At 35.6% G+C, this 24,235-nt stretch overlaps 3 protein-coding genes and 1 non-coding gene across 12 annotated transcripts in view; 3 read left to right on the top strand and 1 right to left on the bottom strand.

Annotated features, from left to right (window-relative positions):
* The window catches only part of LOC107036014 (sodium channel protein para), a 30,181-nt gene extending 17,360 nt beyond the window's left edge, over positions 1–12,821 (top strand). For 3 of the 9 annotated variants that reach the window (XM_015253719.1, XM_015253716.1, XM_015253710.1), the window contains 16 exons: positions 566–840; positions 927–1,100; positions 1,188–1,538; positions 1,962–2,166; positions 3,288–3,422; positions 3,891–4,023; positions 4,115–4,236; positions 4,294–4,574; positions 4,682–4,855; positions 6,757–6,879; positions 7,937–8,059; positions 8,137–8,331; positions 8,396–8,641; positions 8,738–9,008; positions 9,797–10,101; positions 10,687–12,821. In XM_015253719.1, the coding sequence (XP_015109205.1) occupies positions 566–840; positions 927–1,100; positions 1,188–1,538; positions 1,962–2,166; positions 3,288–3,422; positions 3,891–4,023; positions 4,115–4,236; positions 4,294–4,574; positions 4,682–4,855; positions 6,757–6,879; positions 7,937–8,059; positions 8,137–8,331; positions 8,396–8,641; positions 8,738–9,008; positions 9,797–10,101; positions 10,687–11,472 (3,899 nt within the window). In that variant the 3' untranslated portion in view covers positions 11,473–12,821. Of the gene's footprint in view, positions 1–565; positions 841–926; positions 1,101–1,187; positions 1,539–1,961; positions 2,197–3,287; positions 3,423–3,890; positions 4,024–4,114; positions 4,237–4,293; positions 4,575–4,681; positions 4,856–6,756; positions 6,880–7,936; positions 8,060–8,136; positions 8,332–8,395; positions 8,642–8,737; positions 9,009–9,796; positions 10,102–10,686 lie in introns of all 9 variants that reach the window. The other 6 variants (XM_015253717.1, XM_015253714.1, XM_015253708.1 and 3 more) reach the window with 3 other exon arrangements.
* Positions 12,822–19,021: 6,200 nt separating this feature from the next.
* LOC107036089 (U6 snRNA-associated Sm-like protein LSm2) lies at positions 19,022–20,283 on the bottom strand. The gene is made up of 4 exons (XM_015253827.2): positions 20,095–20,283; positions 19,944–20,011; positions 19,750–19,840; positions 19,022–19,279 (listed from the first exon to the last, which is right to left on the bottom strand). Exons 1-4 carry the CDS (start codon positions 20,095–20,097, stop codon positions 19,154–19,156), a joined length of 288 nt encoding a protein of 95 aa, XP_015109313.1. The 5' UTR covers positions 20,098–20,283; the 3' UTR covers positions 19,022–19,153.
* A 1,154-nt stretch (positions 20,284–21,437) lies between these two features.
* LOC114841081 lies at positions 21,438–21,653 on the top strand. Its single transcript, XR_003783004.1, has one exon. It is a non-coding gene; the product is annotated as a small nucleolar RNA U3 (small nucleolar RNA).
* Positions 21,654–23,372: 1,719 nt separating this feature from the next.
* Positions 23,373–24,235, top strand: part of LOC107036095 (unc-112-related protein) — a 33,877-nt gene continuing 33,014 nt past the window's right edge. The window contains exon 1 of the mRNA XM_015253833.1: positions 23,373–23,948. Coding sequence (XP_015109319.1) covers positions 23,810–23,948 — 139 coding nt within the window. The 5' untranslated portion in view covers positions 23,373–23,809. The remainder of the gene's footprint in view (positions 23,949–24,235) is intronic.

The raw sequence follows: 24,235 nt of genomic DNA, 5'->3' as shown, positions 1-24,235 counted from the left end.
GGAGAAGTGAGTAAGATGAGGAATTTATTTTACAAATTATTTATCGTTATTTTATTGATTTGAAAGAACGCGTAAGTGAATGAAGTTTATTACGTCCCCTGGGATGTGGTAGTTAGGTTGAATGAATTTTTGGGGAAACAGAGTTTTCAAGCATTGTCTTTATTTTTGTACATAGCATGCTGCATTCAATCACTTGTGTACAGTTTTATTGTACTTGAGTCTGTTATTTTTCCATGATTTTGCACTGTTTAGCGTTTTGCGTTATGCTTTTGTTGGGTGATCACTTGTGCTTCTAATTACTTTTATTTGTTTTTATTGTGGAGTTATTATGAATAAGACACCCTGAAGTAAAAATTTATGACTTTCAATAGACTAAAAATACACGAATTTTCTGCACCTGAGGTTTTCATTGATGAAGATATTTAGATCATTCTGATGATGATCAAGCACAGCTATTTTTCGCTATTTGAGCACAAATATTAATTAACAGTAAAAATCAAAAAAAAAAAACTCTTTCCCCAAAAAGAGTGGTGACAATAACAAGCATTACTAACATGAAGTACAGTTTCTACTTATTACTTTCCGACAGACGACGACGAAGAAGGTCCAACATTGAAGGAGAAGTTGATATCAGGGTTTTTACAAGGAATCGATATGTTTTGTGACTGGAAGTGCTGTGGACCATGGATCAAATTTCAGGACTTTGTTTCAATGATTGTCTTCGATCCATTTGTAGAATTGTTCATTACACTCTGCATCGTAGTTAATACTCTGTTCATGGCACTTGATCACCACAATATGGATCCGGAGATGGAGAGAATACTTAAATCTGGAAATTACGTGAGTCATTTTGATTTTAAGAGTTGAAAAATGAGATGAATCACCTTTACAACTTCACTGATGAAAAAATACAAAATATTTTTCAGTTTTTTACCGCAACATTTGGCATCGAAGCAGCCATGAAACTTATAGCTATGAGTCCAAAATTTTATTTCCAAGAGGGATGGAATATTTTTGATTTTATTATCGTTGCACTTTCGCTACTGGAGTTGGGCCTCGAGGGAGTTCAAGGACTTTCTGTACTGCGTTCATTCAGATTGGTGAATATTCCGTCTTCTCTTTCTCAAAAAGACTATTCATTATTGGTAGCAAACTGGTGGATAATGTCTGATCATTGTCTGTTGCAGTTGCGAGTGTTCAAATTAGCTAAATCATGGCCAACGTTAAATCTGTTGATATCAATTATGGGAAGAACTGTGGGTGCATTGGGTAACCTGACATTTGTGCTGTGCATTATTATATTCATATTTGCCGTTATGGGAATGCAATTGTTTGGTAAAAATTATACGGACAATGTTGATCGATTTCCCGATGGAGATTTACCGAGGTGGAATTTTACGGATTTCATGCACTCGTTTATGATTGTATTTCGAGTTTTGTGCGGTGAGTGGATCGAGTCTATGTGGGATTGTATGCTGGTTGGTGATGTCTCCTGTATTCCGTTCTTTTTGGCCACTGTTGTCATCGGAAATTTGGTCGTATGTACAATTTTTAGTTATTTTTTTATTGTCTTGTGGTTATTCATTCATATCTTGAGACAAAATGGATTACCGAGGGCACATGATACATATCATAATATAAAATATCATTGTGACTTTGTTTTTGAAAAAAAAATCATGAAAATTCAACTGGATTTTAAAACAATTTGAAAGAAAATGGAAAAATTACAAAAACAAATAAAGTGATTTTTTAAAATCATGATCTTTATCTACTCCATATTGTAACACTGATATTTTGGCCGGTCTGTCCTCCATCTTGTCCATCTTTTCGAATCTGAAGGAGATCAGGCCATTTCGTAAATTTTGGCCGAATAATCCCAAAAATTGCGCAATCTCCCGCAGATTTCGATATAAATGAATATTTTGATAAACGAATTTTTATTTCCGCTGTAATGATAAAAGGTCCTCAATCTCTTCTTGGCGTTGCTCTTGAGCAACTTCGGTTCATCGAATCTGTCAGCACCAACTGCCGACAATGACACGAATAAAATAACCGAGGCAATTGACAGGATAGCACGTTTTATAGCATGGGTCAAACGTAACGTTCGGAATGTGTTCAAAATGATGCGGGCCAAATTCACCAATCAGATATCCGATCAGGCGCCAGGTGAGGGACCGTCCAACAGTTGGAAAGAAGGTTTATATCCAATCAGATCGCTTGCTGTGTGCGCTGTTGTAGTTTCGTCTTCCTTTGATAAATTCATTTGATCATTTGTTTAATCGTTCATTTACACTTTTGTTGTTTTGGCCATCAGAATTGTTTGATTTCCCTCATTCGTTGATTATTCACGTACTTTGATACATTATTTACATCATTATCTATTGTTTAAAAATTTTGTTCAGTTACTCTGGATTACGAGATATCAAAATCGAATAGTCGCTAGTCGCTTTTGTAAGTTGGATTTGAAGTGGATATGACCGATGTAATAGAATTATACATCAACCTATCATTGATCCTCCCATATGTATATTTAATTCCTGTATTTAATTATTTATATCAACTTTTCATTTGGAGATACAAAATGCGATCACGAGAACAGTATTTATCAAAATTTTTATCTATTATTTTCACTGATTTTGTCCTTTTTTGTGACGTCGAATCACGTGTATTTCACTTGATATCACGCACGCTATTCTGCACGATAAGTCAAGGGACATTTGCACTTTTTGTAAAAGAAGAAAGTTCAAACTTTTGGAATATTATTCAAAATCAATTCACTCCATTGGCATTCCGTTCTGAAATTGTAGAACATCAGCAGTCGAATCCAACATTTTTCGATAATTTCCTCCAGCCCCTCATCCTCTCCATCTTTTTTTGTAGAAAATTTGACTCTAACAAAAATTTCCTTGACATTTTCCCCCAAAATCACCCATCCCCTAGATAATTTCGGCTGCAAAGAGACAAAATGTGAGAAATCGACTTGTTCTGATCTACAATTTCTCGCCGGAATTCTCCATACGTCACTGAACATTGCATGCTTTTTTCGTTTGCCCAGTGAAAAGGATTGACAATCCTCACACTCGATGACAAAAAGTTTAATCGAAAAATATGAGTAAAAATTAAAAAGAAAAATCGTTAAACTTTTTGATGATTGAGTATCGCAAGGGTGGCTTTTTTATAAACGAGTCAAATACAGAGACTTATTATTTGAACAGTTGTCCTATATTATTTTTCGACCATGAAAAATGGTAACCCGGATGGGTTAGAGATCATGTGTAAATGCGCAGATGGAATTGATCGTGACTGCAGTCGGGATCTTGCTGATGGTGAACTGGATGGATACAGAGATAAGAAAAGTGCTAAAGAATTCAATAATCAGTTGGAAGTTGCTATTGGAGATGGAATGGAATTTACGATACACGGTAATTGGTTTATGGTGGTGGTCATGTCTAATAAATTGATATGAGGCCTCGGAAGTAAAAATAAGTGGGAAATTGCTTTCGTCACAATATAGTCAATATATTTTATGATACAAGTGACAAAAGGCCACTTTTTGTACGCTTGTGGTGCAAAAAACCACTTTTTTCTCACTTGAAACACAAAATATTCTACGATACATACGAAAAATTGTACTTCCCAACGAATGTGATTACTGTTACCCCCACACTCGTCAACAGCTACTTTTGCATTTGTATCGTGATACACTATTTGCAACTATAGAAACAATTTGCTTTCGAATAGAATTTCTATGACAATGTATTTTAATTGAATTCAATGATTCAATGCATTGAAAAACTAAAATACAGGAAAAACTTTGCGAGGCCTCTTAATGATTGAAGAAAGTACCGTTAATCAACAATAATGCACTTAAGTAATGTTCATACTTCTAGGAGATCTGAGAAATAAATTGAGAAGGGACAGAGTGAGTATAAATAACACGAAAGCTATCGGGAACTCGATAAACCATCGAGATTACCGACTCGATCATGACTATATTACTCATCACGATGAGGACACGATCAGGTGATTATTTCCCAGAACCATTAATCCCCCTTGATTTCATCCGTTTCCCTTCTTCGATCTTAAACACACTGATGTTATCCATTTCCTTCAGCAACAAATCATACGGTAGCCATGAGAATCGTTTCAACAGTGAGAGAAGTCACAAAGGAAGTGTGGATTCTCTGGACGGAGAGGAGAAGAAGGACGCCAGCAAAGAAGACCTCGAGGGAGACGGTAAGTGAAGGATTTAATGAATCACGATCGAACGAGTGATGTGATTTGACCAAACAGATCTAGAAGACGACGGTGAGAACGGCGAAGACGAAGAGCTGGAGGAGGAGGGTGACATCGTCATCCACGCTGACGAGGACATAATCGAGGGCGATGGAGACTATCCCCACGATTGCTGTCCCGATCATTGCTACAAGAGGTTTCCATTCCTCGCTGGCGATGACGACGCACCCTTCTGGCAGGGCTGGGCCAATCTTCGTCTCAAGACATTTCAACTCATTGAGAACAAGTACTTCGAGACTGCTGTTATCACCATGATTTTGCTCAGCAGTATGGCATTGGTAAGTGGGATTCAAAAGAGTTTGTAACATTTGTTTTTACTGAAGTCCAAAAATCATCAAGAGCCTTCGTCAAGGGACTAATGATCCCCATTAACTTGTGATTTCAGGCCCTCGAGGATGTTCATCTACAATCGAGACCAATTCTTCAAGACATCCTGTACTACATGGACCGTATCTTCACTGTCATATTCTTCCTGGAAATGTTGATCAAGTGGTTGGCGCTTGGATTCGCCAAGTACTTCACGAATGCCTGGTGTTGGCTCGATTTCATCATTGTAATGGTAAGTTATCTTCCAAAAATCAATCAAAAATTATGAAAGCCTTGCAAAATCAAGATTTTTCAATCACCAAACGTCTGAACAATGAGCCAATAACTCATGTCAACAATTTAACATCAATCAGCGCGAGAAATAGTAAGTGATCATCAAATGAAAAGATGAGAGTTGAAAAATCTTGATGAAAACTCAACAATCAACGAATTAATCCATCGATAATGCTTCTGTCTCTCCCGTAACGACTGAGGAAAGCCTTCACGAAGCTGTTCCAAATGGAGCTACCAAAATCCCCCTGAATCACCCCGTAATCTTCACAAAATTCCCCATTTAGCAATTATTAAACTTTAACGTGAGTTGATGAACAATAGCTATCGCTGATCAACTTGGGTGCTATCTGGGCGGGTGCAGCTGACATCCCAGCCTTCCGTTCAATGAGAACATTGAGGGCATTGAGGCCCTTGCGAGCTGTCTCCCGATGGGAGGGCATGAGAGTAAGTGATGACGGCTCGTTCTCCAACGATTAAGTGAAATCAGTTTCCATTTTTTGTCGAATGGGAAAAAAAAATAAACAAACCTTTGTCTGTAATTTTGCGATGAGATACAGTTGACCCCTTCGTTAGTGTTGAAAAGCCAATTGACCATCATCGATTATCGATATTGTGTGAATAATTTATTGTTCGTGTTGTGGGGGTCAATTGGCGGAGCTTGAGGCTTGTAACGCTAACGTCTGAGCGAATTCTAAGAATGAGAGATGGAGAAAGTACATTTGTATCATGTGGTGTGCTTACTCGTGTGCAGGAATACTAAATTGTTGATTAAATTGGGCGGGGAGTTGCCATCTTGGCGTGGAATTGATGCGCAACATTGACGTTATGAACATCGAAATGTTAATGTTACGCATCAGTAAAATATCTCCCACTGGATTTCATCTCTACTTATTACAGTAATTCATCATTGGAATTAATCACTGGACAAAATACATTTTAGAACATGAAACAACAATAAGTAATAAGGAATTGATTGGCCTTCCGAAAAACTAAAGTCGAAAAAACGTCAGATAATAAGTAATGTCGTAACGAGTCGTCCATGTAATGATGAATGTCGAATGAAATGACCAGTAACATCACAAACTCATAAGTAGAGGTGATACCTGACTGTGTTTTCATGATATAATGACCTTTCCATGTATATCGACAGAATCTTTGTCGTACTAGCTATTGCCATGTACGCCTCTTTCTCATGACAGTTTTTTTTGGTGAAATTAATTGTTGTGCAGAGTATGCTTTATATGTAATGTACAGAATTCTATCATATTCTTTTGTGTCTCTCTATGATTACCAAAAAAAAGAGATGAGAACGTTGAGGTTTCCTGCTCGTTTGAGGCTCGCGATTTCCAAATAATCTGATTCCAATTACGAGACAATCTGACAAATTCGATGAATTGATTGAACATTTGGTATGATCTGATGGCCATTGGCCGATGAAGATTGGTGTTGTCTCGTGGTGGAAACAGTATGTGAGATTATTTCATCTGTTTCAGGATGGAGCTGATGATATTTATTTTTCTTTTTGTTCAAATGAAAGTTCAAAACCTGTCTTCTGCGTCTTGTAATTCTATATCGTCTATTGATTGTCCACTGCTACATTGTTGTACTCTATTCTTACTCATATCTTTACTGTACTAATGTCTTTCCACCCTTGATTAAGCGACAGAGAGGGGACTCATTGAGAAATATGTAGAGAGACTATCCTATAGCGTTCATTCCGCGAAGAGAAGGCGATCAATTTTTTTTTCTTTTCAATTTTATCCATTTAATGCAGATTTATATGAATGATTTTTTAATGAAAAAATGCCACATAGCTCTTCAACATTTGCTGTTATATTCGATCTCGTTTGTCGGTCGCAGGTGTCGCTCATTAACTTCGTAGCGTCGCTATGTGGCGCGGGCGGAATTCAAGCCTTCAAAACAATGAGGACCCTAAGGGCCCTAAGGCCACTCAGGGCGATGTCTAGAATGCAGGGGATGCGGGTATGTAGCCCAACTAGTCTCAGATGACCTTGTCATTTCACAACACATTTTTTAGTTGATCATTCATTCGTTATATTGAATCACATACTTGCCGATTTTTGGTATTGATGCATTGAACATTGTTTTCTAGTGTCACCTAGTCATTTTTTTAATATGATAGAGTAGTTTCTTGTTGATGTTTGCGAATTGCGGGGGGAAATTCTGGGTGGAAGTGGAGAAATTTGATTAATTATCTCAGTAATGAGTATTCATTATCGAGATGAAGTCATTGTGTCATCAATCGCTTCAATACAGAATTTTTATCACAGTAGATTCTCTAGATTTTGATAATTACAGTAATGAGGGATTGATTGAGACTGTAACACACGCTTACATTGGTAAGGTCACTGAGACATTGGGTACTAGAGTATAATGGTCATGCCCATACCCCAGACACTTGATTCCACAATAGTCAGCATCATAGTTTCAATAAGAGGAGCAATAGACTGCATGCTTGTGAAGAATCAACAATAGATAAATGAATAAATTGGCATCCGTGCACGTTAATCGTTTTGTTGAGAAGGGTTTTTATTTATTTTACAAAGCGGGAACAAATAGTGTTTCAGAACAAACAACACTCGCAGGCTTTTGACAGTCCCAACACGTATCACAATGACGATCATTTGGTTTTCCATTATGGGATTTTTTTCTATTCCTCAATACTTTTTGGCTGAACGCTTTGGGCAACAGTTGCATGGACTCTCGAAGCTTTGTACAATAAACAATTGATACCCTACACTATCTTTTTTACTTTTGAACATGCTCACTGTCATTTGTCATGAATTTGCGCTTGCGTTCGGAGACGCAACACTTGTGCTAGATTGCTTGAAATCGTAACATCATTCGGTGGATCTAGATGAATTTGGCTTGTTGGTTGCACAGTAGCTTTCCATTGTCTTACTTTTCATAATCTATCTCTGAGAGATGGAGATTATTTCACGATTTGTGGGACCAACAACTCAATTATGTAGAGATTCGTTGTTGTCACGAGCGGATGCTGACAGAATTGTTCGTTCAGGTGGTGGTGAACGCTCTGGTCCAGGCTATCCCGTCCATCTTCAACGTACTGCTGGTCTGTCTGATATTCTGGCTGATCTTTGCAATCATGGGAGTACAGCTGTTTGCTGGGAAGTACTACAAGGTAGTTTTCTCGTTAATCGTTAGTAGGATAATATATAATTTTAGTGATAATCCTATCGATAATGTTTCCGTCATCAGTGCGTTGACATGAACAAGACAACTCTCAGTCATGAAATCATTCCCGATCGTAATGCTTGTATCGCCGAGAACTACACGTGGGAAAATTCACCAATGAACTTCGATCATGTCGGCAAAGCTTACTTGTGTCTATTTCAAGTCGCTACCTTCAAAGGGTGGATTCAGATAATGAACGATGCCATTGACTCCAGAGACGTAAGTATCCCTCATCATCTATTGATAATTAATCAGATAAACAACTGTTCAAACTGTTCAACAGCTTGGAAAACAACCGATCCGCGAGACAAACATTTACATGTATCTCTACTTTGTATTCTTCATTATATTCGGATCATTTTTTACCCTGAATCTGTTTATCGGAGTCATCATTGATAATTTCAATGAGCAAAAGAAGAAAGCGGGTGGCTCACTCGAGATGTTCATGACTGAGGATCAGAAGAAGTACTACAATGCTATGAAAAAAATGGGGAGTAAAAAACCTCTTAAGGCTATACCACGACCAAGGGTATGTCAAACGAGTCATTAATTAGAATAATTCCTCATTAAAACTGGTCATCGTGAAAATCCTCTTGAATAAAATCAACATTTTATTTGATTTCAGTGGAGACCCCAAGCGATAGTGTTTGAAATAGTGACGGACAAGAAGTTCGATATGATAATCATGTTGTTCATTGGTCTCAACATGCTGACAATGACACTAGATCACTATCAACAGACAGAAACATTCAGCAATGTGCTTGATTACTTAAACATGATATTCATTGTGATATTCACCAGCGAGTGTTTGATGAAGATATTTGCTCTACGCTATCACTACTTCAAGGAGCCCTGGAATCTCTTTGATTTTGTTGTTGTTATATTATCAATATTAGGTAATGTAACGTAATGACTGTATCAGTCGTATGACCCCACTGAAACGGACCACTCAATATGTCATTAACGAGAAGCCTGTTTGCTTGATACAAATGACTCTTTAAATGATAGAATAGTTGATTAATTTACGCAGTTTTAGATTATTGAATATTCTTTGATCAACATATTTCATAAAAACACGTAGTACTGCACAAAAATAAACAAATTAACACTGATACAAGACAGGAAGCAAACAGGTGGTCATCAGCGTTTCAATTGAGTCGCAACGACTGGTCAAAATCATTACGCTATGTAGCCTCACATTGATGTTTACTATGCCTTGAAAATTGGTGTCTCAATGTGGATCAATCCTCTTACCCTCTCCCCTCATTTCAATCAAATCAGCAACCAAATATTCTTTCCCAATGTCAATGTGCTTGTAAGTATGATCGAAGATGATAAAAGAAATTTCCCAAAATGATTGATACCGGAATGTTAACCCACTGAGGTTGGGTAAGAGATTCTTGAATATATTTCTAAAACATTTGATTCATTTCAAACAAACATAATCCATTGAGATTTAGTTACAGAATAGAATACACGCACACAAATTTTGATCAGTGTAGAGTAGAATATCCTAGATTATTTAGATGAAAGACAGAAAGGGTAGAGGAGATATAGTCAGAGATTACAAATATTCCCAGTAGATATAACCCTGCAAGATTAGCCTCCCATGCATCGTGAATCGTAGCTATGTTTTTCATTAATTATAGAGGAGATTCTAATGATTTTGGTAACATCATTGCAGGATTGGTGCTGAGTGACATTATTGAAAAGTACTTTGTATCACCTACACTGCTGCGAGTGGTGAGAGTAGCCAAAGTGGGTCGTGTACTCCGTCTTGTCAAGGGTGCTAAGGGCATAAGGACACTACTATTTGCCCTTGCCATGTCTCTGCCAGCTCTATTCAACATTTGCCTCCTGCTTTTCCTTGTTATGTTTATCTTTGCCATATTTGGCATGTCATTCTTCATGCACGTTAAGGATAAAAGTGGTCTTGATGACGTGTATAATTTCAAAACTTTTGGACAGTCGATGATACTGTTGTTTCAAGTGAGTATCGTGAGACGAAGACAATGCGACGAGTTTATGTGGTACAATAACGATTTGTGATAGTTCTTCAAATGTTAAAACATTTGTTCCTTCTCCAGGAACTGAAGCAAACAAGTTGATATTGATCTCATGTGGATAAATAATTATAAGAAATATTTGAAAATACGAGGTGGAAGCGCCGCCATCTTTAGTTGGAAGGGGTATCCAAGGAAGATGGCGGCGCTCACACTTGCGAACCACCTCGTATTTTTGAACGTTTCTTAAAAGTGTTCATCCCTTTAGAAACCTCTCAACTCATTTCATGCTCCTTTTAGAAAATTGAACAAATTCTCCAAGCTATCGTTCCCATTTTTACATCCCCATTTGGCTGAGAATTCACGGCGCTCGTAAAAATGAATTTGCGGGTGCCGCCATCTTTGAAGCCTCTTGCGATAAATGGAAGAGATATCCAAGCAAAATGGTGGCGCCCACACTTGTAACCCTTTTTCAAAATTCTCCAGAGCAAAAAACAATGGTTATGGTACACGTAAAAATGATCAGACTTGTTATTGTACCAAAAAAAAACCTATAAAATCCTGTTCTCAGATGTCGACATCAGCCGGTTGGGACGGCGTGCTAGACGGTATAATAAACGAAGAGGACTGCCTCCAGCCGAACAATGAAATAGGCTATCCCGGCAATTGTGGATCCTCAACAATTGGAATTGCATACCTGCTATCGTATCTCGTCATCAGCTTCCTAATCGTCATCAACATGTATATCGCAGTGATATTAGAGAATTACTCACAAGCGACCGAAGATGTGCAGGAGGGATTGACCGATGATGACTACGATATGTACTATGAAATATGGCAGCAATTCGATCCAGATGGTACACAGTACATTAGATACGACCAGCTCTCCGATTTCTTGGATGTACTTGAGCCACCCTTGCAAATACACAAACCGAACAAGTACAAGATCGTGTCGATGGATATCCCCATATGTAAGGGTGATCTTATGTTTTGCGTGGATATCCTCGATGCCCTCACCAAAGACTTTTTCGCTAGAAAGGGTAATCCTATTGAGGAAACTGGAGAGTTGGCCGAAGTACAGACACGACCTGGTGAGGTTGGTTATGAGCCAGTATCATCGACATTGTGGCGACAGAGGGAGGAATATTGTGCACGTCTCATTCAAAATGCATGGCGCAAGCACAAGCAAAATCGTCTTGGTGGACCAAGTGAGGAGAGCGATGATCCTGACACTGATCCAAGGGTCAGACAAACAGCTGTACTAGTTGAGAGTGATGGGTTTATCACTAAAAATGGACATCGTGTTGTTATACATAGCCGTTCACCAAGTGTAACATCGCGCACTGCGGACGTCTGATCTCAGCTCGAAACTCCAACGACGAATCATTTGAAAAAGTAATTATCATCGGACGATGAAGTACTCAAAACTACATGAAAAAAAATATACTTCAAACTGCAGCCGTTTATTAAAGAGAATAATAACTAATTATAATTAATGATAAATGAGATAATCCTCACCCCCCCGGCCCCCCCGGATTTATCACTGCGCTCTTCTCTCATTCGCCACCATGACTTTGCTAAAAATCCTTTGAAACAAATGAATATATCGTGTGCTATTTAACTAATCAACAGCCTTATAGTTTTGTAAAACGATATTTGAGACAAAATGACAGACGAAAATGAAGATTAAGAAGAAAAAAAAACATCGTTAATCATTAATTCCTCCAACGAGTTGCCTTTTTCAAATCGGACTGCACCATTTTAATATTAATGAAAACTTAATTAAAACAACATTTAATGATAATGATGAAACGTCGTTGGGATAGTTTCGATCGAAAAAAAAATAATGATGAATAATACTGAAGACTCTATTGAGATTCGTCCATTTAAATTATTTCATTGAATAATAAATCAATTAAATTAATGAAATATCGAGCACGCCTCGACGCCGGCCCGCGGATTGTCCACTTGATATTAATAATTTAATGACTCTCAATGATTCCCAAGACCCCGTTCCCACTCCCTCGCTTGCTTAAAACGCTCTTAAGATCCCTTAACAATTTTCCCCCCATCCCCATTTTTATCTAATTAAAACAACATAAAACATCCGGAGTATAAGTGATTTTTCTCGGTGAAACAAAGAGAAAAAAAAATTTCATGAAAAAAATGTTCAACCGCGTTATGTCGCTGAAATTCATCAGACATTTGGCTATTGGATTCGCTTCCCCCCCGATTCCCAAATTATGAATTCAATGGCCAATGAATGAGTGAATTGAACTGATAAATATGTTTTAATATAAATGTGCAACGTGCGCGATTAACATAACAGTGTCCAAATGAAAAAAAAAAAATTATCATCAATCATCGGTTATTTTTTACATCAGTGAAGATATATTGAAGAGTTTCGATGAAATGTGTTTGATTAACACGATTGGTTACAACGAGCACAGACACATTTACACACGAGGAGGATTAATGATAATGAACACGTACCCACTGCATCATCAATTATTATGAGGCCGGATTAACTTATGATAAATTAGTAATGGCTGTTTTCGATTTATTTCAATCGGTTGACGATTATTATTGTAATTACGAGGTAGACGACGCCGCTTTGTCTAATATTTTTTACATTTATTGTTATTATTATTATTACTATTCTATTGATTGTTTTGATTATCAATAAAGCGAAGGGTAATTCACGTATTGATATATTGTATATATTTTGCAATGTTCAGGCTCGCACAAATAAAATTAATTGCCCACGATTTATTATATAGTGTAAAAATGGTTTTTTGGAACAATTTTTATTGGAATGAGGTATTCAGGGGTCTGGGGCTGTATTTCGAGTGAAAATATTTTGAATTATTCCCGAAAATTTGGAATTAATTTTGAGTTATACATTTAAATGTATTTTGGGAATATTTGACACAAGGGAAAAGATTCATTTTTAAAGATATTGATTTTCTTTTCACAAATATGTTTGAAGCGGATGAATAATTTTGAGAAATGTTCAAAAATATGAGGTGGTGACACAGCTGTGCGCCGCCGCCATCTTGAATAGCCACTCCCTCAGCTGAAAGGGACTTGAAGATGGCGGGGCCCTCACCTCGTGTTTTTAAACATCTCTTAACATTATTTATACTTTTCCAATTATTGTCAACTCCCGCCACGCGGTTTCTATAAAATGAACAATTTTTTTCGACCAGCTTTCAGATTTTTCCGTCCCCCTTTGACTAACAATCACGTCACAAAGTTCTCCCCCCTTTTAATATTTTTTTTTAGTTGTAAATATTCTATTCTATTTCTCGTATTTCATTGACAATTATCTTTTGGGAGAAATTTTCGGGAAAAAATTTTCCAGAAATAATTGTTCTTCGGAAGAAATATAGCCCAGACACCGATATTCAGAAGTGAGGTTACGGTTCTGGAAAATATCTCGCCATTTCGAGATATTTTGTTAGGAAAAAAACTGAAGGCTTCGCTGCTGAATCATAGTTTATCGAAGTTAATGATGAATTTATCTTCTGTTGAGCATCGGTTGCACTCGATATAAATATATAAATAAATATAAATATTATGTGGATATAATGTAATTGTACCGTAGCTTTTTTTATCCGAGTGAATGAGCGGTTGCATCAAGGAGCGTAACGATTTATAGAATCAAATTATTTCGAGAGATTGATGGAAATTATTGAAAATTAACAATTCTGTGGGCCTTTTCCCCGAGGCCCAGAGGCTTGGGAATTTCGTGATGATTTTTTTTTTTATGATTCGATGGTGAAAGTGCCATTTGAAGAGAAAACAGGGACGACGTACTGTGTACGTACTTCATTTACGCTCACGCTAGTTACGATGCATCAATCAGCCCCATCACCACGAATTATTATATTATCAATTATAGCTTTTCAATGGAAGATTAATTGACATCAGTAGCGAAGCGGTAAAATGGTCAAGTCGATTTTTACTACCGCCCATTTTTCAATGAATATCTCGGAGTCTAAGGGAGATAGCGAAATTTTTGTCATAACCTTTTTTGTAGCCCTCAATTCGCTCTACAAAAAAGGTCATGATGACAATTTCACTACCTCCCTTAGATTCGGAGATATTCCGTAAAAACTTAGCTAAGTCGACTTGATGGTATTTTAGGGCGAGTGCCATGGGGTTTTTTACTCGCGCGCAGTTGGCGTTCGTGTCAGCGGCAAGGGCTGGTCAACCGCGGGAGTAAAAAATCCCAAAACACTAGCCGTGAATGATATTTTTCCCTAGTGATTTTTACTTTTACGAGTTTGGGGAAGGGCCAGTGCCAATTTCCGGATGGATAAAGGTGAAGAGTAAAAAGGAAAATTGTTTCACTGCATCGCCACTGATATCTGAACGTGCGCGTAAATGAACTAGGTAGTTTGCGTCTTAAATGTTCGGGCAAGTAGCATAACGCGATGCGCTTTATCCACACGGAAGAATGAACAGCGTTAAACGATTACAAGGCAAAATGTTCATTACTCTAAGCTATAGAAGCTCAAACGATAATGACTAATGATTAATTAAAATAATGATTGTGAGCGATGATGGAACAGATCATTTGAATTCAATGATGTTTAATGTCAAGTCTGCTTGTCAAAATATTCTAGGTATTGACGATATTAACAGGAATGAGAACTTAACAGAAGGAGAAAAACATCATTTTTATGATGACATTCGGTGGAGAAGTGGGAAAAATTGGAAATAATTATCCCGCTAATGAGGGGAGTTATCATTTTTTGTGGGAAATTGAATTCCCCGCAAAATTTTTTAATACATTCTCACTTTGCAGAGACAATTATGCAATTAACAAAATGTTGTCGGAAATAAGGTAGAACGAGCTGTCTTTAATCGGCTGTATCTCCTGATCAAACGATGCGATTTAGACGAGTCAAGTCTCATTTTGAAGTTTGAAAAAAAAAAACTTGAAAATGAAAAAAAAAGAGGAATTTCACTCTGCCGTTCTGGAGTTATTCGCAATTGAAGACAAATCGAATTTCACTTCGAGACTTTGTTAATTGTCTAATTATCTCGATAATAGATGAATTTATCGAGTAATGTTGTAGAAGCTTTTTTAAAGGGAATTTAATTCTCTACCAAAAATATTTACTGGCATTTTGTCCTAAATCGACTCGTTATCGAGATAATTATCATAATTTCCCACTTTACAACCGAATTATCACCGAAAAATTCCTTCATTTTTTACAAAATGACAGAAAAACCATCGAAACTACGCGGAGATCATTGCCTTGATTGCAACAACCCTCGGAGACTAATTGGGTACCAAAAATTCGATTAAACGAGATCGATTAATTATCGAAAAATCGTGTAATATGTGCAAATAATTCCTGAGTCATCAAATGAGAGTTTCCAGGGAACTGAGGGTTAATCATCTCTTCCCCAGGAGCAACTCTCATTTCCCCGAAGAAACTCTCAATTTATCAACTCCAAACAATAATTGAAACCCCACAAAATTAATAATAATAATAACAATGAAATTAATGAGAATTTCTGAGTTTTGAAATTCATTAATAGATTAATTGAATGCGAGGATGCCAGCAAGACGCTATGTGATTAATTAAAGGCTTTACGTTTTATTCGATGGATTAAATCGAGGAATTATGAAGAGAGAATCCAATAGTGAAGAGATAGAACTGGAAGAAAAGAGCGATTTTTTCATGTCTCGTTGAATGTTGAATTATCTCGATTTTGAGTGGATCTAGGAGAAAAAGTGGTAATAAATTTTTTGTAGAGAATTTAATTCCCCACAAAAAATGTCTAAAGGCATTTTATTGAAAAACCATTCGTCACCGAGATAATTGGAGAATTAATAGGAAGAAAATCGTTCGCTTTTTTCAAGTTTCAACGGTTCATTGAAAAATATCGAAATCACAAAAATCGTAATTAAAAAACAACATCAACTTCCCCACTGATATTACGATGATTGTGTTTCGGTATTTTTTTGGAGGAGGAGAGAGAGGAGAATAATGTTTACAGAGAATATGAATTATCCATATATTACGTTGAAGACATTATAAAGATTTATTTGAACCGGTAGTAGCGAAAATGGGGAGAGTATGTGTAATTGATGAATTGCAGAAATATACATTGTGTTGATGACTCGTTTGTGTTTTGAATAATTTAACAGTGAAGCGATTAAACGGAACAGAACAGAACGGATTTTGAACGCATTACTAAATTATATCATTAATAAGATAATGAAGACAATTATCTTATTAATTATCGACGGGTCAAATGCGTTGAATAATTAGTAATGAAATTGTGTAATTAAATATCGAGAGACATTTTCCCGTAAAAGTACTCATTAGGGATAAAGTTCCATGATTACAACCAATTAAATCACCTCTTGATTAATTCATTTCACTTAATTAATTAATTATCTGCGTAATGAACCATGTTAATGGAAATGTTGAGAGATGTTTTTTGTAGAGACTTTCCTCACCTACAAAAATATTCTTTGACATTATCTCTAAAACCACTCGCTATTCACATAATTAAACAATTAATAAAAACATCTTGGAAAGTGCAACTAATTCCTTTCTGCCAATTAATTAGTTGATAATCTCTCTAATGAGCAATTTTCATGGAAATGTTTGGCGACGTTTATTGTACAGAATTTCCTCCCTTGAACAACTAATCATCGAAATAATTAATGTTCTTCTGTTGCGTTTCACCACTTCACTAAATATTGAATAAATAAATCCTAAAATAATGAATACACAAATCAACGTACTTTCTCCGTGAACGATACTGCCGTTATTCATAAGTTATCATTGTCACGAGTGTTTAAAGAAATTATAAAAGACAAATTTAATGATAGATGAATTTCTGAGGACGAGAGATTGTAGATAATCACGAGTGATGAGTGAATTTAAAAAATTGGGCTGTTATGGTGTTCAAGGGAATACCTCGGAATGTTGAGGAGACAGAGAGAGAGAGAGAGAGAGAGAGAGAGAGAGAGAGGTGAGAGAGGAGGAGTAATTAATAGTTTGAATTTTCAACTCTTCAACTGCAATCGTATGATAATAATGACGAAGTGATCAGGCTAGTGTTATGAGCCTCTGGGCTTGTCACTGACGAGCAACTGCCATGAGTCGAGCTACGTAGATGACGAGAATCATAGTAGATGAGGAAGACATTGTATTTTTGAGTTTGAGGAAATTTCAATCGGCGGTCGAGGGGTGAAGTCGTTTTCGGGGATTATCTCGGTACATAATGGACTTACGGCAAAATGTAACAAGAACATTTTTATGGGGAATTCAATTTCCCAGAGAAAATGTTCCATAGCATTTTTTGATAAATCCACTATTTATCGAGATATTTGCGAAATACAAAAAGAAAAAAAAACAATCTGGAAATCGCACGAAATTTTTTTTTTTTCATTTGCGAATATCTCAAAAACTATTGGATTTATCAAAAAATGTGACAAAAACATTTTTGCAGGGAATTAAATTTCCCACAGAAAGTATCTTATCGTATTTTTTGATAAATCCTTCATTTACCGAGATATTTGCCGAATGAAGAAAAATAAAAACAAAATGTAAAACTCTTGGGCTTAGAAACCAAAATGTCGATAAATTTTTGTATAAAATTCAATTTGCTGCCAAAATCTGTCAACATTTTTTACCAAATCCTCTCGTTTGAGAGACAATTCACCACTCGATCCCCCAACACCGTACGAATGACGCAATAAAGCTGTATAAAATATTTAAACTCGATTGAAATTCTGTCGCTTGAATGAGAATTCATTAAAAAAAAACAAATAAATTTCGCATAAATTATGAGTTATTTGCACAATATTATGAATAATTCATTAATACGTTTACTACGATTACGAGGAAGTAAATTATAAGAGCAAATAATGCAAAGATAAATTTAACTAAAAAATCGAGGACAAACTGTTGTTAAATAATTAATGCAAGGAGAGAGATTGAATTGAGAAAAAAAATTTGAGATGAACAATAAAAAAATCACTGATATTCGATCCAAACGAGAATAAATTAATGAGAAATTACTAAACCGAAGGATAATGGAGAATAAATCATGACGATTCGTTTGTTATTAATTAGTTTAACAATCCGTATAATTAGTTACTGTAATTATGTAATTCCTACGATAATATAGTTAAAATTAACAAGTTGTTACCGCTTTGTTATACACGATATAATTAATATATAATAAGAATTATATAAAGTAAGCCGATGCATCGTTGATCTTTTTATTTTTAGGATATTTATCGATGGATTCTGGAGGGAAGTGGTTAAACGCCTAATTATCTCGATAATGAGTTGTCCTGGGATAAAATGTTATAGAACATTTTTTGTAGAGAACTTTCCCAGCTACAAAAAAGGTTGAGACACATTTTTTCGTACAGCCAGTCGTTATGGAGATAATCGCCAAATTAACAAGAGGCATCATGAGATTTGTTCTTCATTCTTTTTTTCTCCTTTTATAAAAGTGGATTTATCTCGGATTGAGGTGAGTTTACGGGAAAATGTCATACCACATTTTTTGTAGGAAATTTGATTCTCTACAAAAAAGATTGTGAGGTATTTTCTCGTAAAATTACTCGTTCGTGAGATAATTGCGAGTTTAACGAGACGGATTTTTTAATTTCAACGTTCCACCGCTTCTCTGCAGAATAATTATCTCTAGAACGAAAAAAAAGTCTCTAAATTACGAAAAACTCTCGAATATGTTTTACATTACTCGCTGAAGCACTGAAACATTTCTTTTCATGAGTAAAAAATAAAGAAACCGAGGATGAAATTGATGAAGGATTGGATTAGTTGGATCGCGTGGCCGAACGGATATACATATTTTACATAAAATATTTTCAATAAATGAAGAAAATTGAACACTCCTGACGTTTGTCGATTATTTTTCGTTTATTTGTATCTCGATTTATTCAGTGAATGTCCTATTCATTAATTTAACATTTTGTTTAGTTGGCTTTTGGAGTAGAAAATAGATGTAGTGTAAATATCAGGGAATTTTTATCGGGTCTGCACAGCTGCCTCTTTGCGTGCTGCATCCTGGAGGAGCTGGGTGTCCACCTCGTCGCCAGGGAGTTGGACGTATCGAACTACTGAACCACGGATGAAACAGTTCTTCACGGATAACTGCAATTTTATAAATATTTTTTCTGCAATTATTTTTTTTTATGTATTCAGTTGAGTGAATGACAATCCGGAAAGTTGACGAAAATTTCGCATTGTTTCTTTTGTGAATATCTTGAAAACTATTGGGTTTATCGAAAAATGTCATCAGAAAATTTTTATAGGGAATTAAATTTCGCACAGAAAACATTCTTAGACATTTTTTGAAAAATCCACTATTTATCGAGATATTTGTGAAATACAAAAAGGAAAAAAATGAAATCTAGAAATTTTACGAAAATTTCGTACTGTTTCTTTTGTGAATATCTCAAAAACTACTGGGTTTATCGAAAAATGTGACAAGAACATTTTTGTAGAGAATTAAATTTCCCACAAAAAGTGTCCAATGATTTTCTTCGATAAACCCTTCATTTACCGCGATATTTAGCAAATGAAGAAAAAATCAAATGAATTCCATGATTTTTTACACTCACCATATGTGGATATTTATCAGGATCCGTGACGCTAATATCAGTCAATTTAATGTTGAGATATTGATCCACCGAGTGCAGGGTACCACAAATACTGTGAAGATGACAAAAAATAGAGTATTAATTCTCTCAATGAAAAATCAATCAAAATAAAAGAATAGGAGATTTGATCGATGAATTAGTGACGAAAAAAATACCTCAGATCATTTTTCAACTCCACAACGACATCCTTCCCGATGAGGGACTTGAAGAAAGAGTAGAACAACTGAAAACAAATCAATGTTGACAAACGTGTTTTCATATTTTTGAGGTTATGCTCCCCAAAACCATCATTTTCACCGTATTTACCATGTCTTTCTAATTAAAGCCTTCGAAGGCCGTTGCAATAGCTAATTAGTCGGTTATTTTACACTGCAATTAATAAACTGACATTATTCACTTCAAAAATATTAATTAAACGTCGGAGTGGCGTTTAACAATGACCGCCGGGCAAGTGTTTATGGCGGGTTCGGGTCATCTCTAGATAATTTACCAATCAAGTGTTTTTGAAATAAATAAATAAAATTAAAAAAGTAGTGACGTAAAATCAAAGAATCAATTTTTAACTGAATTTTGAACTAATCGGGAATTTAAAATGATAGAGAATAAAATTTTCTGGGAGTAAATAAAATAGAGTAAATAAATGATTAGAATCAACAAAATAATTAAATCTAATGAAAGAATTAATTTTCCACTGAATTTTTAATCAATTGAGAATTTAGAATGATGAAAAATTCTTCATGAGTTTTTTCCATGAATTAAAATCTTCTGAAGTCACCGCAATGGCTAATTAGTCGATTATTTCATGCGGTAATTAATAAACTGACATTATACAGTTCAAAAATATTAATTAAACGTCGGAGTGGCGTTTAATAATGACCGCCGGGCAAATGTTTACGGCGGGTTCGGGTCATCTCTAGATAATTTACCAATCGAGTGCAGCACTCACGCGTCCAAATGTTTTTGAAATAAATAAATTAAAAAAATTTTAAAAATGATGACGTAAAATCAAAGAATCAATTTTGAACTGAATTTTGAATTAATCGAGAATTTAGAATAATAAAAAATATAATTTCCTTCGTGAATTAAAGTCTTCTGAAGTCCCCACAATAGCTAATTAGTCTATTATTTTATACTATAATTAATCAACTGATATTATTCACTCCAAAAATATTAATTGAACGTCAGAATTCGATCACAGTCCCCAGATAATTTACCGATCGAGTGCAGCACTCGTCCAAATGTTCTTGAAACAAATAAATCAATAAAATAATTAAATAAAACGAAAGAATGAATTTTAAACGGAATTTTTTAATTAATCGAGAATTTATGAATGATAGAAAATGAAATTGAAATTCTTAAAATACTACATGAAATTTTTTTAAACCAACGATTTGAAAATGATTATTAACAAATGAAGATATTCCCCTTGATATGGAATTGTTGCTCCAGACAATTCAGATATTCAAATATATCGATAAATTCCGGATATTTAAATATATCGCTCTAAATTATAAAATCGAGAATTCATTTCTGACCGAATTGAAATGAATTGAGAGCTTCGACGTTAGGTGGCGTCTCGGCGTATCTTCGTCCGCGAGTGGAATTCCGTTGTAAAGTTGATAGAAACCCTCGCGACGCTCGGAAAAATTAAGATCATACTTCACAGGATCGTTTCTGTAGTATATCTTCACATTCTCTCTACTCAACAGTGGAGTTGATGCAGCCACGATGAAGAGGTATAACCCTCTTCCCTGAGCGTGAGGACGACTCGTGGATTTGAATTTATTTCTAATCCACAGTCATCGATGATCGTTCACCTCCTGTACTCTGTGTGGGAGGCCTGGGGAGCGGGTATTCTGAGTGGTTTTTTATTATAACTAATGCAAAAAAAATATTTTCTAGAATAACAACATTTTTTCCTGTAAAAACAGAATTTTTATTCTGATTTGAAATAGAAAATTTAGAAATTAATTGAGATTTTTTGCTATGAATTGTTCTATTCCATATTTTTATGGGAATTCACAATTTTAATTTTCAAATCCAAACCTCTGAAATCTTCTCAAGATGTAAATGGAAAGTCACAGTATTTTATTTATTTATTTTCACGTAGAAAAGAATTTAATAGAAAACTCTAATTACTATTGGAATTCCACGAAAATTGTATTAGGAAATTCTATTTGTTTTTTATGCTCCAGTTCTATTGAAAATTATACAACTTATAACTTTCACGTGAGTTTTTCAATACATATTTATTCATAGAAAAATGTATAAAAATGTTGATGTGTCCATATAATTTATTCTATTGGGTGTTCTATAAGAATTCTTGAACAAGATTTTTTTTTGTATTTTATTATGGGAAACAAATGAAAATACAACGGGGCAAAATTGAAAAATTTATGCTCAAGATTATGTACAGAAAAATAAAAATTTACTGACTTTTCTCTATCAAATATCTCTCACCATCTCTCAATTTCCACTAAAAAATTATTTGTTCAATATAATTTCCAAAAAAAGTCCTAGGTTTTTCTATTAAATTTTTCCACACGTGTTTTAATTTTTTAAACTAAAACTACATTTTTTGTACCAAATTCTGTATTTATCAAACTAAAAATACATATATTAGCTTATAAAGTCTTTTAAAGTTCTACAAAAACACTTTATGATCGTAAATCATCACAAAAAGCCCAAGAGACTGAATTTAGAACTGGAAGAATTTTAAAAAAATTATTGTTAACGATAATATTAATTCCGTTTTTCGCTAAATACGAAATCTTCTGCCTTCTGATCCGAAATTCAAAATTTCTGAATCGCATCAGATTCCTCATAACCAATTCTTCTATTCCTTCTCTCTATTTTCATTCAATTGATAACTCTCCAAAATTCTCGAGTCTCCCTAAACATCAGAAAACATTAAGTTACTCATTCACTTAGAATAAAAAAAATCTGGTCCACGTTTCGGCTGCAGTATAAAAGCTAATCCTCAAAAAATAGAACAAAAAATTAAAAAAAGTAAATAAATGAATAGAAGCAGAATTCCCAAAAAATTAAGAAGACTGCAGAATCCTCGAAAAATCCCACAAAAAGTAAATGAAGTAATGAAGTAAATGTAAATGTAATCCTCAAAAAATAAAACAAAAAATTTAAAAAAGTAAATAAATGAATAGAAGCAGAGTTCCCAAAAAATTAAGAAGACTGCAGAATCCTCGAAAAATTCCACAAAAAGTAAATGAAGTAAATGTAAATGAAGTAGAATTCACAAAAAATTAGGAAAAATTAGAGAAAAAAAATGAAGAATCGTTATACCTCATGCGGCAATCCCCCACAACCACCCAAGCAGCCTCGTAATCGAATGGTTGTCTCACGATTTGTCCTAAACCCCTCAAATCCTCAAGATTACAAACTAACTCGCAAAGAGGAAGTGCACCGGAGCCCCCGCCGCCCGCGAACGACGAGGAGGCAAAATCAAAAGACAAAAAGCGCACCACAAAATCCCGAAACAAGGACGCAAGATGTTGCGCGCGCACAGCGCACTGGCGTTCCCCAGCAAAATCGGTTTCTATTCTCAGTATAAAGAGAGTCTGCAGTTGAGTGAGACAGTTGTTTTCTCCTCTGCACGACTGCAGCGCCTCTTCAGCCGTCGGAAAAAAATTTCGCTGCCATCCAGCACATCGTGGCTGTGTGGCGGCCAGTCAAGATAACAGAAGTGGTAACTTGTGGTTACCGCTCTCTGCGCTCTGGCAACGTCGACAAGTGTTTCATTCAAATTACAAAAAAAAATAATAAAACATCGCGCAGAAACTGACGATTCAAATTCTCCAATTTCAATCAAAATAACTAAAATCAGCCGCTTAACTGATGATTGTGAAGTAAATTTGAAATATATTTTTCCGAAAATATGAAGATACCGTGTGGACTGATGGACTGATAAATGTAGCCGACTGTGAAAACTAATTAATCAGTTTGGGTGACGAAATTACACTAATTGATACGAAAATTAAGAGTGAAGTCTCGTTGAATTAAAATGTTCTCCGACGGTCATGAGGTGGACGGCAGCTGGGTACTGCGCGTCTACGTTACGGATTTACAAGTTGAGAGGAGTCTTAGGGTCAAGGGGGACCTGCATATTGGTGGAGTTATGCTGAGACTCGTCGAGGATCTCGGTGAGTTTGAAATTCAAATTAATTATGTTAAAAGTCATGAAGTTCGCCCGTGAAAACGCCGGGGGGGATTGAGGGGAGATGCAACAAGTTGCGGTTTGCCACCTCCTCCGCTACCACTCGGGAATTGGTCCGTTCTGCCCCTCCGCTCGTATTCGGAGAGTGGAAGAACTGGATTTTTACGGACTTGTTTTTTTAATGACGGAGGACTTTTTGTTTCTACGGGTGATGTCAGGTTTTTTTTGGCGGTTTTAGACAGCTGATGGGGTTGATAGGAGGGTGCCGGGGGG

This window comes from Diachasma alloeum, unplaced genomic scaffold (genome assembly GCF_001412515.2).
Source record: "Diachasma alloeum isolate Michigan unplaced genomic scaffold, Dall2.0 Dall_scaffold_00203, whole genome shotgun sequence".
NCBI classification, from domain to species: domain Eukaryota; kingdom Metazoa; phylum Arthropoda; class Insecta; order Hymenoptera; family Braconidae; genus Diachasma; species Diachasma alloeum.
The sequence above is the reverse complement of the archived record's forward strand: the minus strand, read 5'-3'. Positions and strand labels throughout refer to the sequence as shown.

Bases quoted from the DNA above. Each gene is read 5' to 3' on its own strand.
- LOC107036089 (XM_015253827.2), bottom strand. The intron at 19,841-19,943 runs GTATTTTTTTCG...TCATCTTCACAG, and splicing joins GAGTTGAAAAATGATCTGAG to TATTTGTGGTACCCTGCACT. The intron at 19,280-19,749 runs GTGAGTGTAAAA...ATAAAATTGCAG, and splicing joins CTGATAAATATCCACATATG to TTATCCGTGAAGAACTGTTT.